Source organism: Coturnix japonica, chromosome 1 (genome assembly GCF_054131305.1).
Source record: "Coturnix japonica strain WE chromosome 1, WE-NBRP24, whole genome shotgun sequence".
NCBI lineage: Eukaryota > Metazoa > Chordata > Aves > Galliformes > Phasianidae > Coturnix > Coturnix japonica.
Window position 1 is genome coordinate 68713863 of NC_140663.1, and position 23712 is coordinate 68737574.

Genomic DNA, 23712 nt, shown 5'->3' on the forward strand with positions numbered 1-23712 from the left:
AGTTCTGACAGTTTTCATTTCCACGTTGTGGACCCATTTAACAATCATAAATCAGAAATCTCCCCCTCATGTTCATCAATGTAGATCTGTTCTTTTCTACAAGAAAACTTTGCAAATGGACACGATTACAGTTTCAGACAGAATGAAGACGCGGTCTGTCAGAAAATTCCGTATAAATGCTGATCAGAAAACAGGAACTACGGTAAAAATAGAAGATCATCATAGAAGATGGCTTATGAAAACATCATAACTTCCCACAGAGCTTCGTTGGACAACATCTGAAGGAACTTCAACTAGCTTTCAACTGCAGTAGTTTGAATGGAGAGTCTCCAAATTTTGGATTTCATGAAAAAAATTATATTCATTTTCAGGAGTTTGACTAGTTGAATACATACTATAAAGCTGTTGCTTGAAGAGAATTTTGAAAGTTTATACCATGTAATGCACTACCAGTTGGAACAAATGGCCCTAGACCTTAAGATTGCTTTCCATCTAGCTGTGAGTCAAATTACATTTCTGCTTTTAAGATTCTGATTTAATTCATACTCCCCAGTAGCAGGTGATTTAATAAAATGAAGTGTAATCTTTGCCACTGAAATATGGGCTTAGTAAAGTAGCAAATGGTCTGGCCATCACAGCACAAGAAACAGGAGCTAGCTATCTGGGATAAGGCTGGATATCCCAAGTGTCACAGCTTCCAGCTAAGCCACCACAGCTCTATCTCTGACTATGGAAGGTGCCCCAGAGCACTCAGATTACACCCAGAGGACCTCTTGTGCACCAGAGCTATCAAGTGCGTTTGCAACCAACAGGACACAACAGGCTCTCCTAATACTGACCCAACATTTAGAGCACAGGTTTCTTCCTAGGTAAAATCCAGTGTTCAAAAGTACAATAGGTATTCCTACAGTTCCCTAAAGCAACCAAGTACTTGTTCTCAGAGGATAAAAAGAACACATTGGGTTCCCTTTGTTCATTTGTTTTTTTACTACAGTAGTTAAACATTTATGTTGCATCTTATTTAACTTCTGAAGACTTTGGTGCCACAGGTCTCCAGTGGTCATTACCGGTCCTGTTGTAAGGACCTCCATTTCCAGAACCCCAAAGCCATGTAACAGGTACTGCTTTAAACATACTCGATAGGCAGCAGCTCATCCCTTCCAGAAAGTACTGCACGATGAGGAAGAGAGCGTGGCCAAGGTGGGAATCACGTTCACCTGGGGGAGGGCGATGCTGCCCCTGTGGTGCCCTCCAAACACAGGGGACTGCAACCCATGGCAGCATCAGCCCCTGCAGCTGCATCCTCCTTGCGGATGGGCTCCAAGGAACGCAGGCTCTGCTGCTGCTTGGGCTGCGGTGCCATCTCAGCTCTTTGGCAGGCCTCCCAGAAAGCCTTCCTTGGTGCTGCACAGTTCCTGCACCGGAGGCGACTGGAGCAGCTGACAGAGGTGGCACAGTTCTGGCAGATCGGCGAATGCACGGTTTTCAGGTTTCTACAGCCCAAGACTGGCTTGAGACCACTCTGCGCTCACCCCATGCCCTTTTCTCTCCAGCTGGTAGAGAGGAGGAAGAGCGCAGCGCAGGACTACCTGGGCCAGAGCCTGCTCTACCTACTGAACGCGCAGGAGCCCCTGTGGTGGGAGGCCGGGAGGTTCATGGGTGAGCCATGAAGCTGAGGTTCCCCTGTCCCTGTCCCTCCATGATGCACGCAGGCAGAAGCTGGGGTTGCTGATGGGGCTGTATGTCACCAGGGCTCTTAGGGCAGCACAAGAGGGATCAGCAGCAGGCTGAGAGAGAAGAATATCTACCAGGGTAAGCCAGGGAGTGGGATGTCAGGGTAGCTGGCAGGTGACGTGCCTGTCGCCTGCTCCCTCCTGCCAGTGGGGAGAGCTGGGCACCCTGCAGGTACACAGCTGTCATCAAGCCTCTGTTCCTCTGTTATCTCAGGCCTTCACAGTGTGCTGTGAGACCCCAGTGGATCCATCTCTTTGCAGTCCCTTCAGACAGCACGGATCCTGAGAGAAACAAGCCCACCACCACTGTCAGGCTTCAGCTTGTGGCAGCTCTTCTCCAGGCTCCGCTGTGTGTGGCACTGGTGGCACTCCTCCCAGGCAGACAGCTGAGCACGCTGGAAATCTCTTGGCATCTCCTCCTGCCCTCTGCTCAGCTCTGCTCCTGTGCATCTCCTCCTGCACTGGCTCAGGATATGAACCTGAAGCTTAGGGTTGTGCAAATCAGGCTTTGGCCATGAAAAACAGAGACCGAGGTTTGGGCAATAAAACAATGGCTTTGGATGCCCTGAAGTGATGCTTTGAGCTCTCAAAATGGCAGTTTGATCTGCAAAAGAGACTTTGAACCCTAAAAATCAGGCTTTGGCCCCCAGCATGCAACTTTGGGACCTCAAAAAGGAAGCTTGAGGCCACTAAGGACATGTTGGGCCTGAAAAGAATGAGAACCAAGAATGGTTCTCTGAACTCCAAGCAGCAGCTTTGGTCCTACTGGAGGGACAGTGGGTGCTCCAGAAGAGGCTCAGATGACTACAGCAGGGCTTTGGGTCTGCAAAAAAATAATGTGGAGCCTGAGAAGAGGCTTTGTGCCCCACAGACCACGGTCTGCGCCTCAACATGGAGCCTTAGCACTTAGAACTGGGTATCTGGACACTCCACCTTGGAGGCTGGAACCCCAAAAGATGGTTCGATCCCACAAAATGAGTGTTTGCTTCCCGAAAGGAGGATTTTGGTCCTAAACTTCAGGCCTTGGCTCCTAGGATAAGGATTTGGGAGCTCAAAAAATGGGGCTTTCCTCTTGAGGAAAGCATTGGGAGCCTCAGAAGGTGATTTTGCACCTTAAAAGGAAATGGTGGGCTCTGAAACTAAGACACCGCACCCTGAAGGTGACAGCCTGGGATGTCCAAAGGAGCATGTAAGCAACACCGTGGCATCTTTGGATCCAAGCCAGAGGCTCAGGGCCCTGACAACAAAGATTCAGTCATGAAAAAGGAGACCCTGAGACCCAAACCTGGAGGTCACTTGAGCGTATTTGGGCGCACCTCTGCTCCCGGGAGCTCAGCCCTGCACATCTCTGCCTCAGCCTCACTATTGTGGTAGGCAGCCACAGTGTTTTTGCCAATGGAAGGCTGCTCCCTGCTGCACTCAGAGAAGAAACCTCAAAGGAACAGCACTCGTTTGTGTTACAGCACACATGCACCCCACCACTGCTGCTCCTGCCCTATAACAACCTGATGCTTAACCAACAGGTTCGCTTTTTTCCTTGCCAGAGAAATACAGGATACAGATTAGGGACACTCATACGAAAATAACACCCTTATGCTGATGTACTGTCACTCCTAACATCTTTAATGAGAATGCCTGGGTACCAACGGGTGCAAGCAATGGTTTGCATTGCAGTACTAACACCACTGTAGAAATCAGGCTCAGGGGAAGCCTCACTTCATGGATCTCCCTGAAAGGAGGCTGTAGCCAGGTGGGGGTCGGCCTCTTCTCCCAGGTAAAAGTGATGGGACCAAAAGGAACGGCCTCAAGTTGCAACAGTGGAGGTCCCTGTAGGATATTAGGAAGAACATCTGTGCTGAAAGAGCTGTCGGGCACTGGCACAGCTGCCCAGGGAGCTGGGGGAGTCAGCGTCCATGGAGGTGCTCCAGAAGTGTGGGGATGTGGCCCTGTGGGACGTGGGCAGTGGGCAGCTGGGGGGTGGTCGGTGGGACTCGGTGATCTTAGAGGTCTTTGCCAACCATAGAGATTCTGTGATTCTGTGAGTCGTTTATTGGAACGAGAGGTAACAGCAGCCAACAGCCCACAAGCAGAGCCTGGAGAACATCACAGCAACACGTAAACGCTCGACTGGGAAACTGCTGGTGCCACAGGCCCCGTAGAGTTCAGGTGGGGCCAGGAGGGTGGATGTGCCACCCAGTGCCTTCGGCAGCACCAACACGCCGGGTTCCAGCAGGGCTGCGTCCGGCACTGGGCCCCTCACTGTGTGCTGCTGCAAGAGCTGCCTCTGCCAACAGCCTCTGCAGCACCCTTTGCCTGCTGTCTCTACCAACACAGCCCATCTCCTGGGCAGCTCTCTGCTGTCTGCTTCAGCTTTCCCCATGAGCAGGGCTGGTGCTTCCTGTCAGGCCTTGAGCCATCAGTGCAGCAGCGCCTGGAGCAGCCCCAGCCTTTACACTGCACGTTACTATTGACACTGCGACTGATTTATAACAAAGCAAAACATGACACAGAAATAGGGTGGGGAAGTTTATTAGGGGATATAATAAACATATATGTAAAAATAATACATAAATAAATAATATTATATAATATTATAAAATAAACTATATAAAAAATAATTTTAAAAAAAAAAAAAAATGTGACACCTCTCAGCGAATGGTGCTGGACTCTGAGGATCGGTGCCAGCTTGTAGGTTGCACGCTGCTGCTCCCGCGGAATCAGCGGGGCCGCCTGGTGATGCGCCGGGCCCGACGTGATGCCCGGGAGCGGCTCCGCCCCTGGGCTGGCCCTCGCCGCCTGGACCGGCTCCTGCGGCGTCCTCGGGGCTGGCTGTCGGTGTCTGCAGCCCGACCACGATCGAGGGGCGAGCGGCTTCGAGTCCGCGCCCGCCCTGGATGTCTGGATGGGCTTCCGTCGTCTGTTCTGGAAGCCCTGGAGGACCCTGGTGCTGCCGGTGTGGTGTAGCTGCGGGTGCAGCTCTGAGCACCTCGGCTTGGTGTCTGCATGCTCCCACGGTGTCCCTGGGGCCCGCTCGGAGATTCTGGGGCCTGGCGCCGCAACGGAGAGCGGCTTCTTGTCCGGGCCCGCTGTCCCTGCCTGCACCTGAGGTTGTATCCCCGTGCAGGGCAGCGCCTCGAGGACCGAGATGTCCCCTGGCTGGCCGAGTCTGAGGTGCTGCTCTCAGCAATTGGGGCAGCATTATGGGTTGTGCCACGGTGTCCTCGGGACTCATTCAAGCTGTTTTCATCCCTATGCAGACGTGGCATGACTCTCCTGCGGTCCGTCCTGCGCGGGATGGACAGGCCGCTGCTCTCAGGCACATGGGATCTGTGAGCTGGCTCCGGTGGTGCCTGGCTGGTGGTTGTGGAGCTGCTGCTCTCTGGTGCTGTGGAGCCTTTGGGTGGCGGCAATCCATGCTCGCTGGTGGTGGTGGAGCTGCTGCTCTGAGGTGTCACATACATTGGAGACAGCTGCAGTCCCTGCTGGCTGGTGGTGCCGAGACCAGCAAGGCCTGAGCTGGTGCTGGAGGCTGTAAGGGGAGGCAGGAAGGTGAGCAGGATGGAATTCCAGCCATGGGGTGGAACTGGCTCTTGTTTGTGCCGGGCTGGAGGGATTTGACCAGGGCCGCTCTGAGCAACCCCTGGTAGCGGGGTTGCTGCTGGCCCCAGCCCAGCAGCACGCGGATGTTTGCCTCTTACCGGTGCCCTCTCCAGCACAGGCGCTGCACTCCCATATGGTTGTGCTGTTACTCAAGAGGGAACAACGCCGGTGTGTCCCTCGTACAGTGCAGGAGCTGCAGAAGAGCATTTCCCAGGGCCTGTGGAAAGCAACGGGTTGTGGCCGTGAGGACAAAGTGCCCTGAGCCAGGGAGTGCCCGGCACAGCTCTGGTGCTCGGTCTGTGCTCCCGCAGCCTGTGGTGAGGCTGCGATGCCACGCAGAGCCCCAGAGGGCAGCTGAGGTCACTCACCCCTCTCCTGACCGCAATCTGCCATAGGGGTAAAGGCAGTCGCTGGCATGGCAGCGTCGGTGCCAAACTGCCAGTGCTTCATAGGTGGTGTTGTCCTCCCCTTCTGCAATTCTGCCAGAGAAGGGAGGGAATGTGATGAGCGCTCACTGGCCCAGAACTAAAACTAACCCATGAAATCCATCCCCATCCACCTTATCCCTGGTTCCAGCTTCCCAATGGCGCTGAGGCCCATGTTAAGGGCTGCCAAGGGCCAGGCCTGCCGGGGCAGTCCTTGGGCGGGCACAGCTCTTGTGCCCTCCCGGCTCGAGAGCTGGATGAAAGACACCAACCTGAGTGGGATATGGATTCCCACAGTCAGCATCTCACGAAGAAACATCTCTCCGTCTCTGCAGTGGGGGCACTGGAAGCTGAAAAGCCCAGAGCGCAGGGCCATTATCTGCAGCAGAAACACAAGCAGCGCTGAGTGTGAGCCGGGCCTGGTGCTGCTGAGCGCCTGCGGTGCCCGCGGGGCGAGGGGAGGGCTCCTACCTGGATGCAGGCCCGGTGGAACCAGGCGTGCTGGCAGGCTGGGCACACCATGGTGATATATGACCTGCTGTCACCCACGGGCTCCAAGCAGATGACACAGGTCGTGTCTGGCTCCGGTGCTGCCTGCACTGCCTGCTGCGGCCTGTGCTCCCAGCAGTAGGACCTGGGGAAGATGGAAGGGATGGGCAAGGTGAGAAGGGCTGCGAGGAGGGCAGAGGAACGGGAAGGAGCCCCAGGCCTTGGCTCTGGCTCTGTCAGGCTGCTGGGAGGCGTCACAGCGTGTTCCTCGCTGCTTAGGTTGGTGCTGACAGCAGGGGTTGGAGGCCCACAGGGGACAGCTGGGAGCCCTTACCTGTGTTCTCCAAAGTGTTGGGTGACACATTGACCCCCATAGGCGCAGGGGAGATGGAAGCTCCGCTCACATCCCGGCTCTGCGCAGATGATGGTGGGCCCTGAAGTCTCACAGACGAAGCAGAACTAGAAAGAGCAGAGCAGCCCCATCAGCTGCAGGCTCAGGGCCTACGTAGTGGGCCCCGCACCTCTGGGCAGGGCGCAGGATGCGGGCAGGGCTGGGTGGCTCTGTGCAGAGCTGCCTGGTGAACAGGGCTGGTCTGCAAGAGCAGGAATTTCTCCTGGAGCTGGGAGGAGGGGCTGGGATTGCTTTCTGGGGACCAGGCTAAGCTCTTCTGGCACCGAGGTCCCTGTTCCGGTCCAGTGCTCACCTTCTGCTCTGCCTCCCTCACTATGCGTATCAGGTCTTCAAAGCAAAAACGTAGCCCGTTAACTCGCACGTTTTCACAAAGACCGTTGGCAAAGACCTGTACAGGAGGAAAGAGCACGGTCTAGTTTGGGCAGAAAGGAGGGAATCACTGATTGGAGGAAGGTGGCAGGAGACACGAGGGAACTCACCGCACAAAACCCATGGAAATACAATCCACAAATACGCTCTTTGTGGCCAAGGATGACGGAGTCCTCATCCACTAGGCCACAGAGCACGCAAACTGGAGAGGAGAGAGTAACAGCAGTGAGCGTCTTGCGGGGCCAGGTGCCCCCGGGGCCTGTCCCAGGGGCTGCTCTGTGCTGGCTGTGCCAGCTGAGGGGCAAGGCCGCAGGCCGTGGATGCAGGGATACTTGGCACTCACTTGGCCCTCTCGAGCCGGCAGCCTCCTGTGTCTCCGCTCGCGCCGTGAGCGTCGACCGCAACCAAGTGCAGAGTGTCTGTCCCATCACTGCTGGGCTTCGTCCTCTGCGTGCCAACCTATGGAGAAGCGGGACGAGGCTGAGTTGGCAGCTCAGGCCCCCGAGCACTGGGGAACCGGCCTCCCTCCCTCGGCAGCCTCAGGCAGCCCAATCCTCCCTGCTCACCTCACCAGGTCACACTGAGCTCAGGCTGAGCCCTGCAGCCTCAGCTCTGCTCCACTGCCCATGAGTCACAATGGCCGTTCCATGTCACCTTCTGTGACGCCATCACACCTCACAGGGCTGGGCTGAGGGCACCCAAGAATGGCATCAGAATGGAACGGCCATTGTGACGCGTTGGCTGTGATGTCTATCATGTTAACTGACAATGATTTCATTTTCTTGTAGCACAGTAACTGTGACTGTCTATCAACACAACCCGGCAACTCAACATTCTAATATACTGCAGAGAGTTCTCAGATACTCAGTTTTGCTGAAAATCAGATCAGATCAGATCAGATCAGATCAGAAAATCAGAAGCAAAACCTAGCCTGATCCACACCAGAGGGATACATCCTCTGAATTCAGAGCCAGCAGCTCACCCTCATGTTTCCAGGACCCTTGTCAGAGCTGCTGCAAAAGTAATGTTCCCTATTTTATTATATTGACTCAGATTTAGATGTAGATGTAGTATTATATTGACATTTCAGATGTAGATGTTGGTGGTCTGGCAGTAGAGGTTGACTCTTCCCGCTAGTATTCATTACATTTTGTTACCATGTAACACGTGGCAGCAGAAGAACAGTCTGACAAAATGTCAGACGTGGAAGATTTGACACCAAATTCCTTTCCGGGTAGAAAAAAAATGGCACCCACTGCCATTCATTAATGCTCATTGCAGGTTTTTACAAAGACCATAAAAGTTTCTTTTGTTTGTTTGATTTTAACTACTTTAGTTAAATACTCAGGGTGCTTCTTTTGAAGACTTTAGTGCTGCAGGTCTCTATTCACCATGACCAACACTTCTGTAAGAACCTCCATTTCCAGAATCCCAAAGCCATGTAATAGGTACTGTTGAAAAGAGCAGTGAATGTGAGCACAGTGAGGTAGTGAATCATGCATTTCAGCAGTGGAAACAGTGAAATGAAAGACAAGCCACATTCTGGATGGCTATGTGGATTTTTACAAGTAAGGCATCCAGGCTCTTGTTCATCGGTGGTGAAATGCATAGCTAATGGTGGTGACTATGCTGAAAAATAGTGCTTCGTAGCTGAGAATCTGCTCTATGAAATGACAGATGTTCTATGTGTTATTGTGCTTTTTGTGCTGGTTGCATTTTCAGTGGAAATAATCAGGAGGCACTACTTTCAGAGCAAACCATGTACATCAGATGCAGACCTGCAGAGATTGCCTTTTCATTTTTGAGGGAAACCCAAAAGTATTCAGACTCCAGAGTAAACATAAATAAATAAATAAAATAAAAGGAAGTTCTGACAGTTTTCATTTCCACGTTGTGGACCCATTTAACCATCATGAATCAGAAATCTCCCCCTCATGTGCATCAATGTAGATCTGTTCTTTTCTACAAGAAAACTTTGCAAATGGACACGATTACAGTTTCAGACAGAATGAAGACGCGGTCTGTCAGAAAATTCCGTATAAATGCTGATCAGAAAACAGGAACTACGGTAAAAATAGAAGATCATCATAGAAGATGGCTTATGAAAACATCATAACTTCCCACAGAGCTTCGCCGGACAACATCTGAAGGAACTTCAACTAGCTTTCAACTGCAGTAGTTTGAATGGAGAGTCTCCAAATTTCAGATTTCATGAAAAAAATTATATTCATTTTCAGGAGTTTGACTAGGTGAATACATACTATAAAGCTGTTGCTTGAAGAGAATTTTGAAAGTTTATACCATGTAATGCACTACCAGTTGGAACAAATGGCCCTAGACCTTAAGATTGCTTTCCATCTAGCTGTGAGTCAAATTACATTTCTGCTTTTAAGATTCTGATTTAATTCATACTCCCCAGTAGCAGGTGATTTAATAAAATGAAGTCTAATATTTGCCACTGAAATATGGGCTTAGTAAAGTAGCAAATGGTCTGGCCAACAAAGCACAAGAAACGGGAGCTAGTTATCTGGGATAAAGCTGGATATCCCAAGTGTCACAGCTTCCAGCTAAGCCACCACAGCTCTATCTCTGACTATGGAAGGTGCCCCAGAGCACTCAGATTACACCCAGAGAACCTCTTGTGCACCAGAGCTATCTAGTGCGTTTGCTACCAACAGGACAGAACAGGTTCTCCTTCACCTGACCCAACATTTAGAGCACAGGTTTCTTCCTAGGTAAAATCCAGTGTTCAAAAGTACAATAGGTATTCCTACAGTTCCCTAAAGCAACCAAGTACTTGTTCTCAGAGGATAAAAAGAACACATTGGGTTCCCTTTGTTCATTTGTTTTTTACTACAGTAGTTAACACTCAAGGTGCATCTTATTTAACTTCTGAAGACTTTGGTGCCACAGGTCTCCACTGGTCATTACCGGTCCTGTTGTAAGGACCTCCATTTCCAGAACCCCAAAGCCATGTAACAGGTACTGCTTTAAACATACTCGATAGGCAGCAGCTCATCCCTTCCAGAAAGTACTGCACGATGAGGAAGAGAGCGTGGCCAAGGTGGGAATCGCGTTCACCTGGGGGAGGGCGATGCTGCTCCTGTGGTGCCCTCCAAACACAGGGGACTGCAACCCATGGCAGCATCAGCCCCTGCAGCTGCATCCTCCCTGTCGATGGGCTCCAAGGAACGCAGGCTCTGCTGCTGCTTGGTCTGCGGTGCCATCTCAGCTCTTTGGCAGGCCTCCCAGAAAGCCTTCCTTGGTGCTGCACAGTTCCTGCGCTGGAGGCGACTGGAGCAGCTGACAGAGGTGGCACAGTTCTGGCAGATTGGCGAGTGCACGGTTTGCAGGTTTCTACAGCCCAAGACTGGCTTGAGACCACTCTGCGCTCACCCCATGCCCTTTTCTCTCCAGCTGGTAGAGAGAAGGAAGAGCGCAGCACAGGACTACCTGGGCAGAGCCTGCTCTACCTACTGAGCCCGCAGGAGCCCCTGTGGTGGGAGGCCGGGAGGTTCATGGGTGAGCCATGAAGCTGAGGTTCCCCTGTCCCTGTCCCTCCATGATGCACGCAGGCAGAAGCTGGGGTTGCTGATGGGGCTGTATGTCACCAGGGCTCTTAGGGCAGCACAAGAGGGATCAGCAGCAGGCTGAGAGAGAAGAATATCTACCAGGGTAAGCCAGGGAGTGGGATGTCAGGGTAGCTGGCAGGTGACGTGCCTGTCGCCTGCTCCCTCCTGCCAGTGGGGAGAGCTGGGCACCATGCAGGTACACAGTTGTCATCAAGCCTCTGTTCCTCTGTTATCTCAGGCCTTCACAGTGTGCTGTGAGACCCCAGTGGATCCATCTCTTTGCAGTCCCTTCAGACATCACGGATCCTGAGAGAAACAAGGCCACCACCACTGTCAAGCTTCAGCTTTTGACAGCTCTTCTCCAGGCTCCGCAGTGTGTGGCACTGGTGGCACTCCTGCCAGGCAGACAGCTGAGCACGCTGGAAATCTCTTGGCATCTCCTCCTGCCCTCTGCTCAGCTCTGCTCCTGTGCATCTCCTCCTGCAATGGCTCAGGATATGAACCTGAAGCTTAGGGTTGTGCAAATCAGGCTTTGGCCATGAAAAACAGAGACCAAGGTTTGGGCAATAAAACAATGGCTTTGGATGCCCTGAAGTGATGCTTTGAGCTCTCAAAATGGCAGTTTGATCTGCAAAAGAGACTTTGAACCCTAAAAATCAGGCTTTGGCCCCCAGCATGCAACTTTGGGATCTCAAAAAGGAAGCTTGAGGCCATTAAGGACATGTTGGGCCTGAAAAGAATGAGAACCAAGAATGGTTCTCTGAACTCCAAACAGCAGCTTTGGTCCTACTGGAGGGACAGTGGGTGCTCCAGAAGAGGCTCAGATGACTACAGCAGGGCTTTGGGTCTGCAAAAAAATAATGTGGAGCCTGAGAAGAGGCTTTGTGCCCCACAGACCACGGTCTGCGCCTCAACACGGAGCCTTAGCACTTAGAACTGGGTATCTGGACACTCCACCTTGGGGGCTGGAACCCCAAAAGATGGTTTGATCCCACAAAATGAGTGTTTGCTTCCCAAAAGGAGGATTTTGGTCCTAAACTTCAGGCCTTGGCTCCTAGGACACGGATTTGGGAGCTCAAAAAATGGGGCTTTCCTCTTGAGGAAAGCACTGGGAGCCTCAGAAGGTGATTTTGCACCTTAAAAGGAAATGGTGGGCTCTGAAACTAAGACGCCGCACCCTGAAGGTGACAGCCTGGGATGTCCAAAGGAGCATGTAAGCAACACGGTGGCATCTTTGGATCCAAGCCAGAGGCTCAGGGCCCTGACAACAAGGATTCAGTCATGAAAAAGAGACCCTGAGCCCCAAACCTGGAGGTCATCTGAGCGTATTTGGGCGCACCTCTGCTCCCGGGAGCTCAGCCCTGCACATCTCTGCCTCAGCCTCACTATTGTGGTAGGCAGCCACAGTGTTTTTGCCAATGGAAGGCTGCTCCCTGCTGCACTCAAAGAAGAAACCTCACAGGAACAGCACTCGTTTGTGTTACAGCACACACGCACCCCACCACTGCTGCTCCTGCCCTATAACAACCTGATGCTTAACCAACAGGTTCGCTTTTTTCCTTGCCAGAGAAATACGGGATACAGATTAGGGACACTCATACGAAAATAACACCCTTATGCTGATGTACTGTCCCTCCTAACATCTTTAATGAGAATGCCTGGGTACCAACGGGTGCAAGCAATGGTTTGCATTGCAGTACTAACACCACTGAGGAAATCAGGCTCAGGGGAAGCCTCACTTCATGGATCTCCCTGAAAGGAGGCTGTAGCCAGGTGGGGGTCGGCCTCTTCTCCCAGGTAAAAGCGATGGGACCAGAAGGAACAGCCTCAAGTTGCAACAGTGGAGGTCCCTGTAGGATATTAGGAAGAACATCTGTGCTGAAAGAGCTGTCGGGCACTGGCACAGCTGCCCAGGGAGCTGGGGGAGTCAGCGTCCATGGAGGTGCTCCAGAAGCGTGGGGATGTGGCCCTGAGGGACGTGGGCAGTGAGCAGCTGGGGGGTGGTCGGTGGGACTCGGTGATCTTAGAGGTCTTTGCCAACCATAGAGATTCTGTGATTCTGTGAGTCGTTTATTGGAACGAGAGGTAACAGCAGCCAACAGCCCACAAGCAGAGCCTGGAGAACATCACAGCAACACGTAAACGCTTGACTGGGAAACTGCTGGTGCCACAGGCCCCGTAGAGTTCAGCTGGGGCCAGGAGGGTGGATGTGCCACCCAGTGCCTTCGGCAGCACCAACACGCCGGGTTCCAGCAGGGCTGCGTCCGGCACTGGGCCCCTCACTGTGTGCTGCTGCAAGAGCTGCCTCTGCCAACAGCCTCTGCAGCACCCTTTGCCATCTGTCTCTACCAACACAGCCCATCTCCTGGGCAGCTCTCTGCTGTCTGCTTCAGCTTTCCCCATGAGCAGGGCTGGTGCTTCCTGTCAGGCCTTGAGCCATCAGTGCAGCAGCGCCTGGAGCAGCCCCAGCCTTTACACTGCACGTTACTATTGACACTGCGACTGATTTATAACAAAGCAAAACATGACACAGAAATAGGGTGGGGAAGTTTATTAGGGGATATAATAAACATATATATAAAAATAATACATAAATAAATAATATTATATAATATTATAAAATAAACTATATAAAAAATAATTTAAAAAAAAAAAAATGTGACACCTCTCAGCGAATGGTGCTGGACTCTGGGGATCGGTGCCAGCTTGTAGGTTGCACGCTGCTGCTCCCGCGGCATCAGCGGGGCCGCCTGGTGATGCGCCGGGCCCGACGTGGTGCCCGGGAGCGGCTCCGCCCCTGGGCTGGCCCTCGCCGCCTGGACCGGCTCCTGCGGCGTCCTCGGGGCTGGCTGTCGGTGTCTGCAGCCCGACCACGATCGAGGGGCGAGCGGCTTCGAGTCCGCGCCCGCCCTGGATGTCTGGATGGGCTTCCGTCGTCTGTTCTGGAAGCCCTGGAAGACCCTGGTGCTGCCGGTGTGGTGTAGCTGCGGGTGCAGCTCTGAGCACCTCGGCTTGGTGTCTGCATGCTCCCACGGTGTCCCTGGGGCCCGCTCGGAGATTCTGGGGCCTGGCGCCGCAACGGAGAGCGGCTTCTTGTCCGGGCCCGCTGTCCCTGCCTGCACCTGAGGTTGTATCCCCGTGCAGGGCAGCGCCTCGAGGACCGAGATGTCCCCTGGCTGGCCGAGTCTGAGGTGCTGCTCTCAGCAATTGGGGCAGCATTATGGGTTGTGCCACGGTGTCCTCGGGACTCATTCAAGCTGTTTTCATCCCTATGTAGACGTGGCATGACTCTCCTGCGGTCCGTCCTGCGCTGGATGGACAGGCCGCTGCTCTCAGGCACATGGGATCTGTGAGCTGGCTCCGGTGGTGCCTGGCTGGTGGTTGTGGAGCTGCTGCTCTTTGGTGCTGTGTAGCCTTGGGATGGCGGCAATCCGTGCTCGCTGGTGGTGCCGGAGCTGCTGCTCTGAGGTGTCACATACATTGGAGACAGCTGCAGTCCCTGCTGGCTGGTGGTGCCGAGACCAGCAAGGCCTGAGCTGGTGCTGGAGGCTGTAAGGGGAGGCAGGAAGGTGAGCAGGATGGAATTCCAGCCATGGGGTGGAACTGGCTCTTGTTTGTCCCGGGCTGGAGGGATTTGAGCAGGGCTGCTCTGAGCAGCCCCTGCTAGGCCTGGCCTGGCCCCAGCCCAGCAGCACGCGGATGTTTGCCTCTTACCGGTGCCCTCTCCAGCACAGGCGCTGCACTCCCATACGGTTGTGCCGTTACTCAAGAGGGAACAACGCCGGTGTGTCCCTCGTACAGTGCAGGAGCTGCAGAAGAGCATTTCCCAGGGCCTGTGGAAAGCAACGGGTTGTGGCCGTGAGGACAAAGTGCCCTGAGCCAGGGAGTGCCCGGCACAGCTCTGGTGCTCAGTCTGTGCTCCCGCAGCCTGTGATGAGGCTGCGATGCCACGCAGAGCCCCAGAGGGCAGCTGAGGTCACTCACCCCTCTCCTGACCGCAATCTGCCATAGGGGTAAAGGCAGTCGCTGGCATGGCAGCGTCGGTGCCAAACTGCCAGTGCTTCATAGGTGGTGTTGTCCTCCCCTTCTGCAATTCTGCCAGAGAAGGGAGGGAATGTGATGAGCACTCACTGGCCCAGAACTAAAACTAACCCATTAAATCCATCCCCTTCCACCTTATCCCTGGTTCCAGCTTCCCAATGGCGCTGAGGCCCATGTTAAGGGCTGCCAAGGGCCAGGCCTGCCGGGGCAGTCCTTGGGCGGGCACAGCTCTTGTGCCCTCACACCTCAAGAGCTGGATGAAAGACACCAACCTGAGTGGGATATGGATCCCCACAGTCAGCATCTCACGAAGAAATGTCTCTCCGTCTCTGCAGTGGGGGCACTGGAAGCTGAAAAGCCCAGAGCGCAGGGCCATTATCTGCAGCAGAAACACAAGCAGTGCTGAGTGTGAGCTGGGCCTGGTGCTGCTGAGCGCCTGCGGTGCCTGCGGGGCGAGGGGAGGGCTCCTACCTGGATGCAGGCCCGGTGGAACCAGGCGTTCTGGCAGGCTGGGCACACCATAGTGATATATGACCTGCTGTCACCCACGGGCTCCAAGCAGATGACACAGGTCGTGTCTGGCTCCGGTGCTGCCTGCACTGCCTGCTGCGGCCTGTGCTCCCAGCAGTAGGACCTGGGGAAGATGGAAGGGATGGGCAAGGTGAGAAGGGCTGCGAGGAGGGCAGAGGAACGGGAAGGAGCCCCAGGCCTTGGCTCTGGCTCTGTCAGGCTGCTGGGAGGCGTCACAGCGCGTTCCTCGCTGCTTAGGTTGGTGCTGACAGCAGGGTTGGAGGCCCACAGGTGACAGCTGTGAGCCCTTACCTGTGTTCTCCAAAGTGTTGGGTGACACACTGACCCCCATAGGCGCAGGGGAGATGGAAGCTCCGCTCACATCCCGGCTCTGCGCAGATGATGGTGGGCCCTGAAGTCTCACAGACGAAGCAGAACTAGAAAGAGCAGAGCAGCCCCATCAGCTGCAGGCTCAGGGCCTACGTAGTGGGCCCCGCACCTCTGGGCAGGGCGCAGGATGCGGGCAGGGCTGGGTGGCTCTGTGCAGAGCTGCCTGGTGAACAGGGCTGGTCTGCAAGAGCAGGAATTTCTCCTGGAGCTGGGAGGAGGGGCTGGGATTGCTTTCTTGGGACCAGGCTAAGCTCTTCTGGCATCAAGGTCCCTGTTCCGGTCCAGTGCTCACCTTCTGCTCTGCCTCCCTCACTATGCGTATCAGGTCTCCAAAGCAAAAACGTAGCCCGTTAACTCGCACGTTTTCACAAAGACCGTTGGCAAAGACCTGTACAGGAGGAAAGAGCACAGTCTAATTAGGGCAGAAAGGAGGGAATCACTGATTGGAGGAAGGTGGCAGGAGACACGAGGGAACTCACCGCACAAAACCCATGGAAATACAATCCACAAATACGCTCTTTGTGGCCAAGGATGACGGAGTCCTCATCCACTAGGCCACAGAGCACGCAAACTGGAGAGGAGAGAGTAACAGCAGTGAGCGTCTTGTGGGGCCAGGTGCCCCCAGGGACTGTCCCAGGGGCTGCTCTGTGCTGGCTGTGCCAGCTGAGGGGCAAGGCCGCAGGCCGTGGATGCAGGGATACTTGGCACTCACTTGGCCCTCTCGAGCCGGCAGCCTCCTGTGTCTCCGCTCGCGCCGTGAGCGTCGACCGCAACCAAGTGCAGAGTGTCTGTCCCATCACTGCGGGGCTTCGTCCTCTGCGTGCCAACCTATGGAGAAGTGGGACGAGGCTGAGTTGGCAGCTCAGGCCCCTGAGCGCTGGGGAACCCTCCTCCCTCCCTCGGCAGCCTCAGGCAGCCCCTTCCTCCCTGCTCACCTCACCAGGTCGCACTGAGCTCAGCCTGAGCCCTGCAGCCACAGCTCTGCTCCACTGCCCATGAGTCACAATGGCCGTTCCATGTCACCCTCTGTGACGCCATCACACCTCACAGGGCTGGTCTGAGGGCACCCAAGAATGGCATCAGAATGGAACGGCCATTGTGACGCATTGGCTGTGATGTCTATCATGTAAACTGGCAATGATTTCATTTTCTTGTAGCACAGTAACTGTGACTGTCTATCAACACAACCAGGCAACACATTCTAATATACTGCAGAGCGTACTCAAATACTCAGTTTTGCTGAAAATCAGATCAGATCAGATCAGATCAGAAAATCAGAAGCAAAACCTAGCCTGATCCACACCAGAGGGAAACATCCTCTGAATTCAGAGCCAGCAGCTCACCCTCATGTTTCCAGGACCCTTGTCAGAGCTGCTGCGAAAGTAATGTTCCCTATTTTATGATATTGACTCAGAATTTTAGATGTAGGTGTTGGTGGTCTGGCAGTAGAGGTTGACTCTTCCCGCTAGTATTCATTACATTTTGTTGCCATGTAACACGTGGCAGCAGAAGAACAGTCTGACAAAATGTCAGACGTGGAAGATTTGACACCAAATTCCTTTCCGGGTAGAAAAAAAATGGCACCCACTGCCATTCATTAATGCTTATTGCAGGTTTTTACAAAGACCATAAAAGTTTCTTTTGTTTGTTTGATTTTAACTACTTTAGTTAAATACTCAGGGTGCTTCTTTTGAAGACTTTAGTGCTGCAGGTCTCTATTCACCATGACCAACACTTCTGTAAGAACCTCCATTTCCAGAATCCCAAAGCCATGTAATAGGTACTGTTGAAAAGAGCAGTGAATGTGAGCACAGTGAGGTAGTGAATCATGCATTTCAGCAGTGGAAACAGTGAAATGAAAGACAAGCCACGTTCTGGATGGCTATGTGGATTTTTACAAGTAAGGCATCCAGGCTATTGTTCATTGGTGGTGAAATGCATAGCCAATGGTGGTGACTATGCTGAAAAATAGTGCTTTGTAGCTGAGAATCTGCTCTATGAAATGACAGATGTTCTATGTGTTATTGTGCTTTTTGTGCTGGTTGCATTTTCAGTGGAAATAATCAGGAGGCACTACTTTCAGAGCAAACTATGTACATCAGATGCAGACCTGCAGAGATTGCCTTTTCATTTTTGAGGGAAACCCAAAAGTATTCAGACTCCAGAGTAAACACAAATAAATAAATAAAATAAAAGGAAGTTCTGACAGTTTTCATTTCCACGTGCTGGACCCATTTAACCATCATAAATCAGAAATCTCCCCCTCATGTTCATCAATGTAGATCTGTTCTTTTCTACAAGAAAACTTTGCAAATGGACACGATTACAGTTTCAGACAGAATGAAGACGCAGTCTGTCAGAAAATTCCGTATAAATGCTGATCAGAAAGCAGGAACTACGGTAAAAATAGAAGATAATCATAGAAGATGGCTTATGAAAACATCATAACTTCCCACAGAGCTTCGTTGGACAACATCTGAAGGAACTTCAACTAGCTTTCAACTGCAGTAGTTTGAATGGAGTGTCTCCAAATTTCGGATTTCGTGAAAAAAATTATATTCATTTTCAGGAGTTTGACTAGTTGAATACATACTATAAAGCTGTTGCTTGAAGAGAATTTTGAAAGTTTATACCATGTAATGCACTACCAGTTGGAACAAATGGCCCTAGACCTTAAGATTGCTTTCCATCTAGCTGTGAGTCAAATTACATTTCTGCTTTTAAGATTCTGATTTAATTCATACTCCCCAGTAGCAGGTGATTTAATAAAATGAAGTCTAATATTTGCCACTGAAATATGGGCTTAGTAAAGTAGCAAATGGTCTGGCCAACAAAGCACAAGAAACAGGAGCTAGTTATCTGGGATAAGGCTGGATATCCCAAGTGTCACAGCTTCCAGCTAAGCCACCACAGCTCTATCTCTGACTATGGAAGGTGCCCCAGAGCACTCAGATTACACCCAGAGGACCTCTTGTGCACCAGAGCTATCCAGTGCGTTTGCTACCAACAGGACACAACAGGCTCTCCTAATACTGACCCAACATTTAGAGCACAGGTTTCTTCCTAGGTAAAATCCAGTGTTCAAAAGTACAATAGGTATTCCTACAGTTCCCTACAGCAACCAAGTACTTGTTCTCAGAGGATAAAAAGAACACATTGGGTTCCCTTTGTTCATTTGTGTTTTACTACAGTAGTTAAACACTCAAGGTGCATCTTATTTAACTTCTGAAGACTTTGGTGCGACAGGTCTCCACTGGTCATTACCGGTCCTGTTGTAAGGACCTCCATTTCCAGAACCCCAAAGCCATGTAACAGGTACTGCTTTAAACATACTCGATAGGCAGCAGCTCATCCCTTCCAAAAAGTACTGCACGATGAGGAAGAGAGCGTGGCCAAGGTGGGAATCGCGTTTACCTGGGGGAGGGTGATGCTGCCCCTGTGGTGCCCTCCAAACACAGGGGACTGCAACCCATGGCAGCGTCAGCCCCTGCAGCTGCATCCTCCTTGCGGATGGGCTCCAAGGAACGCAGGCTCTGCTGCTGCTTGGTCTGCCGTGCCATCCCAGAAAACCTTCCTTGGTGCTGCACAGTTCCTGCGCTGGAGGTGACTGGAGCAGCTGACAGAGGTGGCACAGTTCTGGCAGATCGGCGAGTGCACGGTTTGCAGGTTTCTACAGCCCAAGACTGGCTTGAGACCACTCTGCGCTCACCCCATGCCCTTTTCTCTCCAGCTGGTAGAGAGGAGGAAGAGCGCAGCACAGGACTACCTGGGCAGAGCCTGCTCTACCTACTGAGCCCGCAGGAGCCCCTGTGGTGGGAGGCCGGGAGGTTCATGGGTGAGCCATGAAGCTGAGGTTCCCCTGTCCCTGTCCCTCCATGATGCACGCAGGCAGAAGCTGGGGTTGCTGATGGGGCTGTATGTCACCAGGGCTCTTAGGGCAGCACAAGAGGGATCAGCAGCAGGCTGAGAGAGAAGAATATCTACCAGGGTAAGCCAGGGAGTGGGATGTCAGGGTAGCTGGCAGGTGACGTGCCTGTCGCCTGCTCCCTCCTGCCAGTGGGGAGAGCTGGGAACCCTGCAGGTACACGGCTGTCATCAAGCCTCTGTTCCTCTGTTATCTCAGGCCTTCACAGTGTGCTACGAGACCCCAGTGGATCCATCTCTTTGCAGTCCCTTCAGACAGCACGAATCCTGAGAGAAACAAGGCCACCACCACTGTCAGGCTTCAGCTTGTGGCAGCTCTTCTCCAGGCTTCGCAGTGTGTGGCACTGGTGGCACTCCTGCCAGGCAGACAGCTGAGCACGCTGGAAATCTCATGGCATCTCCTCCTGCCCTCTGCTCAGCTCTGCTCCTGTGCATCTCCTCCTGCACTGGCTCAGGATATGAACCTGAAGCTTAGGGTTGTGCAAATCAGGCTTTGGCCATGAAAAACAGAGACCGAGGTTTGGGCAATAAAACAATGGCTTTGGATGCCCTGAAGTGATGCTTTGAGCTCTCAAAATGGCAGTTTGATCTGCAAAAGAGACTTTGAACCCTAAAAATCAGGCTTTGGCCCCCAGCATGCAACTTTGGGACCTCAAAAAGGAAGCTTGAGGCCACTAAGGACATGTTGGGCCTGAAAAGAATGAGAACCAAGAATGGTTCTCTGAACTCCAAGCAGCAGCTTTGGTCCTACAGGAGGGACAGCGGGTGCTCCAGAAGAGGCTCAGATGACTACAGCAGGGATTTGGGTCTGCAAAAAAATGATGTGGAGCCTGAGAAGAGGCTTTGTGCTCCACAGACCACGGTCTGCGCCTCAACACGGAGCCTTAGCACTTAGAACTGGGTATCTGGACACTCCACCTTGGGGGCTGGAACCCCAAAAGATGGTTCGATCCCACAAAATGAGTGTTTGCTTCCCGAAAGGAGGATTTTGGTCCTAAACTTCAGGCCTTGGCTCCTAGGACAAGGATTTGGGAGCTCAAAAAATTGGGCTTTCCTCTTGAGGAAAGCACTGGGAGCCTCAGAAGGTGATTTTGCACCTTAAAAGGAAATGGTGGGCTCTGAAACTAAGACGCCGCACCCTGAAGGTGACAGCCTGGGATGTCCAAAGGAGCATGTAAGCAACACGGTGGCATCTTTGGATCCAAGCCAGAGGCTCAAGGCCCTGACAACAAGGATTCAGTCATGAAAAAGGAGACCCTGAGACCCAAACCTGGAGGTTTTTTGGTGACCTGAGTGTATTTGGGCGCACCTCTGCTCCCGGGAGCTCAGCCCTGCACATCTCTGCCTCAGCCTCACTATTGTGGTAGGCAGCCACAGTGTTTTTGCCAATGGAAGGCTGCTCCCTGCTGCACTCAGAGAAGAAACCTCACAGGAACAGCACTCGTTTGTGTTACAGCACACACGCACCCCACCACTGCTGCTCCTGCCCTATAACAACCCGATGCTTAACCAACAGGTTCGCTTTTTCCCTTGCCAGAGAAATACAGGCTACAGATTAGGGACATTCATACGAAAATAACACCCTTATGCTGATGTACTGTCACTCCTAACATCTTTAATGAGAATGCCTGGGTACATGGTTTTGTAATTGTTTTCATTGCAGTACTAACACCACTGAGGAAATCAGGCTCAGGGGAGGCCTCACTTCATGGAACTCCCTGAAAGGAGGCTGTAGCCAGGTGGGGGTCGGCCTCTTCTCCCAGGTAACAGTGATGGGACCAGAGGGAACGGCCTCAAGTTGCAACAGTGGAGGTCCCTGTAGGATATTAGGAAGAACATCTGTGCTGAAAGAGCTGTCAGGCACTGGCACACCTGCCCAGGGAGCTGGGGGAGTCAGCGTCCATGGAGGTGCTCCAGAAGCGTGGGGATGTGGCCCTGAGGGACGTGGGCAGCGGGCAGCTGGGGGGTGGTCAGTGGGACTCGGTGATCTTAGAGGTCTTTGCCAACCATAGAGATTCTGTGATTCTGTGAGTCGTTTATTGGAACGAGAGGTAACAGCAGCCAACAGCCCACAAGCAGAGCCTAGAGAACATCACCGCAACACATAAACGCTTGACTGGGAAACTGCTGGTGCCACAGGCCCCGTAGAGTTCAGGTGGGGCCAGGAGGGTGGATGTGCCACCCAGTGCCTTCGGCAGCACCAACACGCCGGGTTCCAGCAGGGCTGCGTCCGGCACTGGGCCCCTCACTGTGTGATGCTGCAAGAGCTGCCTCTGCCAACAGCCTCTGCAGCACCCTTTGCCTGCTGTCTCTACCAACACAGCCCATCTCCTGGGCAGCTCTCTGCTGTCTGCTTCAGCTTTCCCCATGAGCAGGGCTGGTGCTTCCTGTCAGGCCTTGAGCCATCAGTGCAGCAGCGCCTGGAGCAGCCCCAGCCTTTACACTGCACGTTACTATTGACACTGCGACTGATTTATAACAAAGCAAAACATGACACAGAAATAGGGTGGGGAAGTTTATTAGGGGATATAATAAACATATATATAAAAATAATACATAAATAAATAATATTATATAATATTATAAAATAAACTAAATAAAAAATAATTTTAAAAAAAAAAAATGTGACAGCTCTCAGCGAATGGTGCTGGACTCTGAGGATCGGTGCCAGCTTGTAGGTTGCACGCTGCTGCTCCCGCGGAATCAGCGGGGCCGCCTGGTGATGCGCCGGGCCCGACGTGATGCCCGGGAGCGGCTCCGCCCCTGGGCTGGCCCTCGCCGCCTGGACCGGCTCCTGCGGCGTCCTCGGGGCTGGCTGTCGGTGTCTGCAGCCCGACCACGATCGAGGGGCGAGCGGCTTCGAGTCCGCGCCCGCCCTGGATGTCTGGATGGGCTTCCGTCGTCTGTTCTGGAAGCCCTGGAGGACCCTGGTGCTGCCGGTGTGGTGTAGCTGCGGGTGCAGCTCTGAGCACCTCGGCTTGGTGTCTGCATGCTCCCACGGTGTCCCTGGGGCCGGCTCGGAGATTCTGGGGCCTGGCGCCGCAACGGAGAGCGGCTTCTTGTCCGGGCCCGCTGTCCCTGCCTGCACCTGAGGTTGTATCCCCGTGCAGGGCAGCGCCTCGAGGACCGAGATGTCCCCTGGCTGGCCGAGTCTGAGGTGCTGCTCTCAGCAATTGGGGCAGCATTATGGGTTGTGCCACGGTGTCCTCGGGACTCATTCAAGCTGTTTTCATCCCTATGTAGACGTGGCATGACTCTCCTGCGGTCCGTCCTGCACGGGATGGACAGGCCGCTGCTCTCAGGCACATGGGATCTGTGAGCTGGCTCCGGTGGTGCCTGGCTGGTGGTTGTGGAGCTGCTGCTCTCTGGTGCTGTGGAGCCTTTGGGTGGCGGCAATCCATGCTCGCTGGTGGTGCCGGAGCTGCTGCTCTGAGGTGTCACATACATTGGAGAAAGCTGCAGTCCCTGCTGGCTGGTGGTGCCGAGACCAGCAAGGCCTGAGCTGGTGCTGGAGGCTGTAAGGGGAGGCAGGAAGGTGAGCAGGATGGAATTCCAGCCATGGGGTGGAACTGGCTCTTGTTTGTGCCGGGCAGGAGGGATTTGACCAGGGCCGCTCTGAGCAACCCCTGGTAGCGGGGTTGCTGCTGGCCCCAGCCCAGCAGCACGCGGATGTTTGCCTCTTACCGGTGCCCTCTCCAGCACAGGCGCTGCACTCCCATACGGTTGTGCCGTTACTCAAGAGGGAACAACGCCGGTGTGTCCCTCGTACAGTGCAGGAGCTGCAGAAGAGCATTTCCCAGGGCCTGTGGAAAGCAACGGGTTGTGGCCGTGAGGACAAAGTGCCCTGAGCCAGGGCATGCCCGGCACAGCTCTGGTGCTCGGTCTGTGCTCCCGCAGCCTGTGATGAGGCTGCGATGCCACGCAGAGCCCCAGAGGGCAGCTGACGTCACTCACCCCTCTCCTGACCGCAATCTGCCATAGGGGTAAAGGCAGTCGCTGGCATGGCAGCGTCGGTGCCAATCTGCCAGTGCTTCATAGGTGGTGTTGTCCTCCCCTTCTGCAATTCTGCCAGAGAAGGGAGGGAATGTGATGAGCACTCACTGGCCCAGAACTAAAACTAACCCATGAAATCCATCCCCATCCACCTTATCCCTGGTTCCAGCTTCCCAATGGCGCTGAGGCCCATGTTAAGGGCTGCCAAGGGCCAGGCCTGCCGGGGTAGTCCTTGGGCGGGCACAGCTCTTGTG

The 23712-nt window shown here is 53.5% G+C and overlaps 4 protein-coding genes and 1 long non-coding RNA gene across 5 annotated transcripts; all 5 read right to left on the bottom strand.

The window, feature by feature from the left end:
• Positions 1 to 4450: 4450 nt before the first annotated feature.
• LOC146762496 (uncharacterized) lies at positions 4451 to 6077 on the bottom strand. The gene is made up of 3 exons (XM_085521705.1): positions 5870 to 6077; positions 5702 to 5812; positions 4451 to 5481 (listed from the first exon to the last, which is right to left on the bottom strand). Exons 1-3 carry the CDS (start codon positions 6075 to 6077, stop codon positions 4451 to 4453), a joined length of 1350 nt encoding a protein of 449 aa, XP_085377831.1.
• On the bottom strand, positions 5439 to 10255 carry LOC146762497 (G2/M phase-specific E3 ubiquitin-protein ligase-like). Its single transcript, XM_085522432.1, has 5 exons — positions 10110 to 10255; positions 7139 to 7487; positions 6952 to 7047; positions 6582 to 6706; positions 5439 to 6392 (listed from the first exon to the last, which is right to left on the bottom strand). The coding sequence occupies exons 1-5, from the start codon at positions 10253 to 10255 to the stop codon at positions 6134 to 6136; spliced, it is 975 nt and encodes a 324-aa protein (XP_085378558.1). The 3' UTR covers positions 5439 to 6133.
• Positions 10256 to 13300: 3045 nt separating this feature from the next.
• LOC146762498 (uncharacterized) lies at positions 13301 to 15005 on the bottom strand. The gene is made up of 2 exons (XM_085536789.1): positions 14585 to 15005; positions 13301 to 14433 (listed from the first exon to the last, which is right to left on the bottom strand). The coding sequence occupies exon 2, from the start codon at positions 14421 to 14423 to the stop codon at positions 13338 to 13340; it is 1086 nt and encodes a 361-aa protein (XP_085392915.1). The 5' UTR covers positions 14424 to 14433; positions 14585 to 15005; the 3' UTR covers positions 13301 to 13337.
• A 136-nt stretch (positions 15006 to 15141) lies between these two features.
• On the bottom strand, positions 15142 to 16121 carry LOC146762499 (uncharacterized). Its single transcript, XR_014942319.1, has 3 exons — positions 16021 to 16121; positions 15834 to 15929; positions 15142 to 15588 (listed from the first exon to the last, which is right to left on the bottom strand). It is a non-coding gene; the product is annotated as an uncharacterized LOC146762499 (long non-coding RNA).
• Positions 16122 to 22168: 6047 nt separating this feature from the next.
• LOC146762500 (uncharacterized) lies at positions 22169 to 23651 on the bottom strand. The gene is made up of 3 exons (XM_085523183.1): positions 23588 to 23651; positions 23420 to 23530; positions 22169 to 23199 (listed from the first exon to the last, which is right to left on the bottom strand). Exons 1-3 carry the CDS (start codon positions 23649 to 23651, stop codon positions 22169 to 22171), a joined length of 1206 nt encoding a protein of 401 aa, XP_085379309.1.
• Between the last annotated feature and the right edge of the window lie 61 nt (positions 23652 to 23712).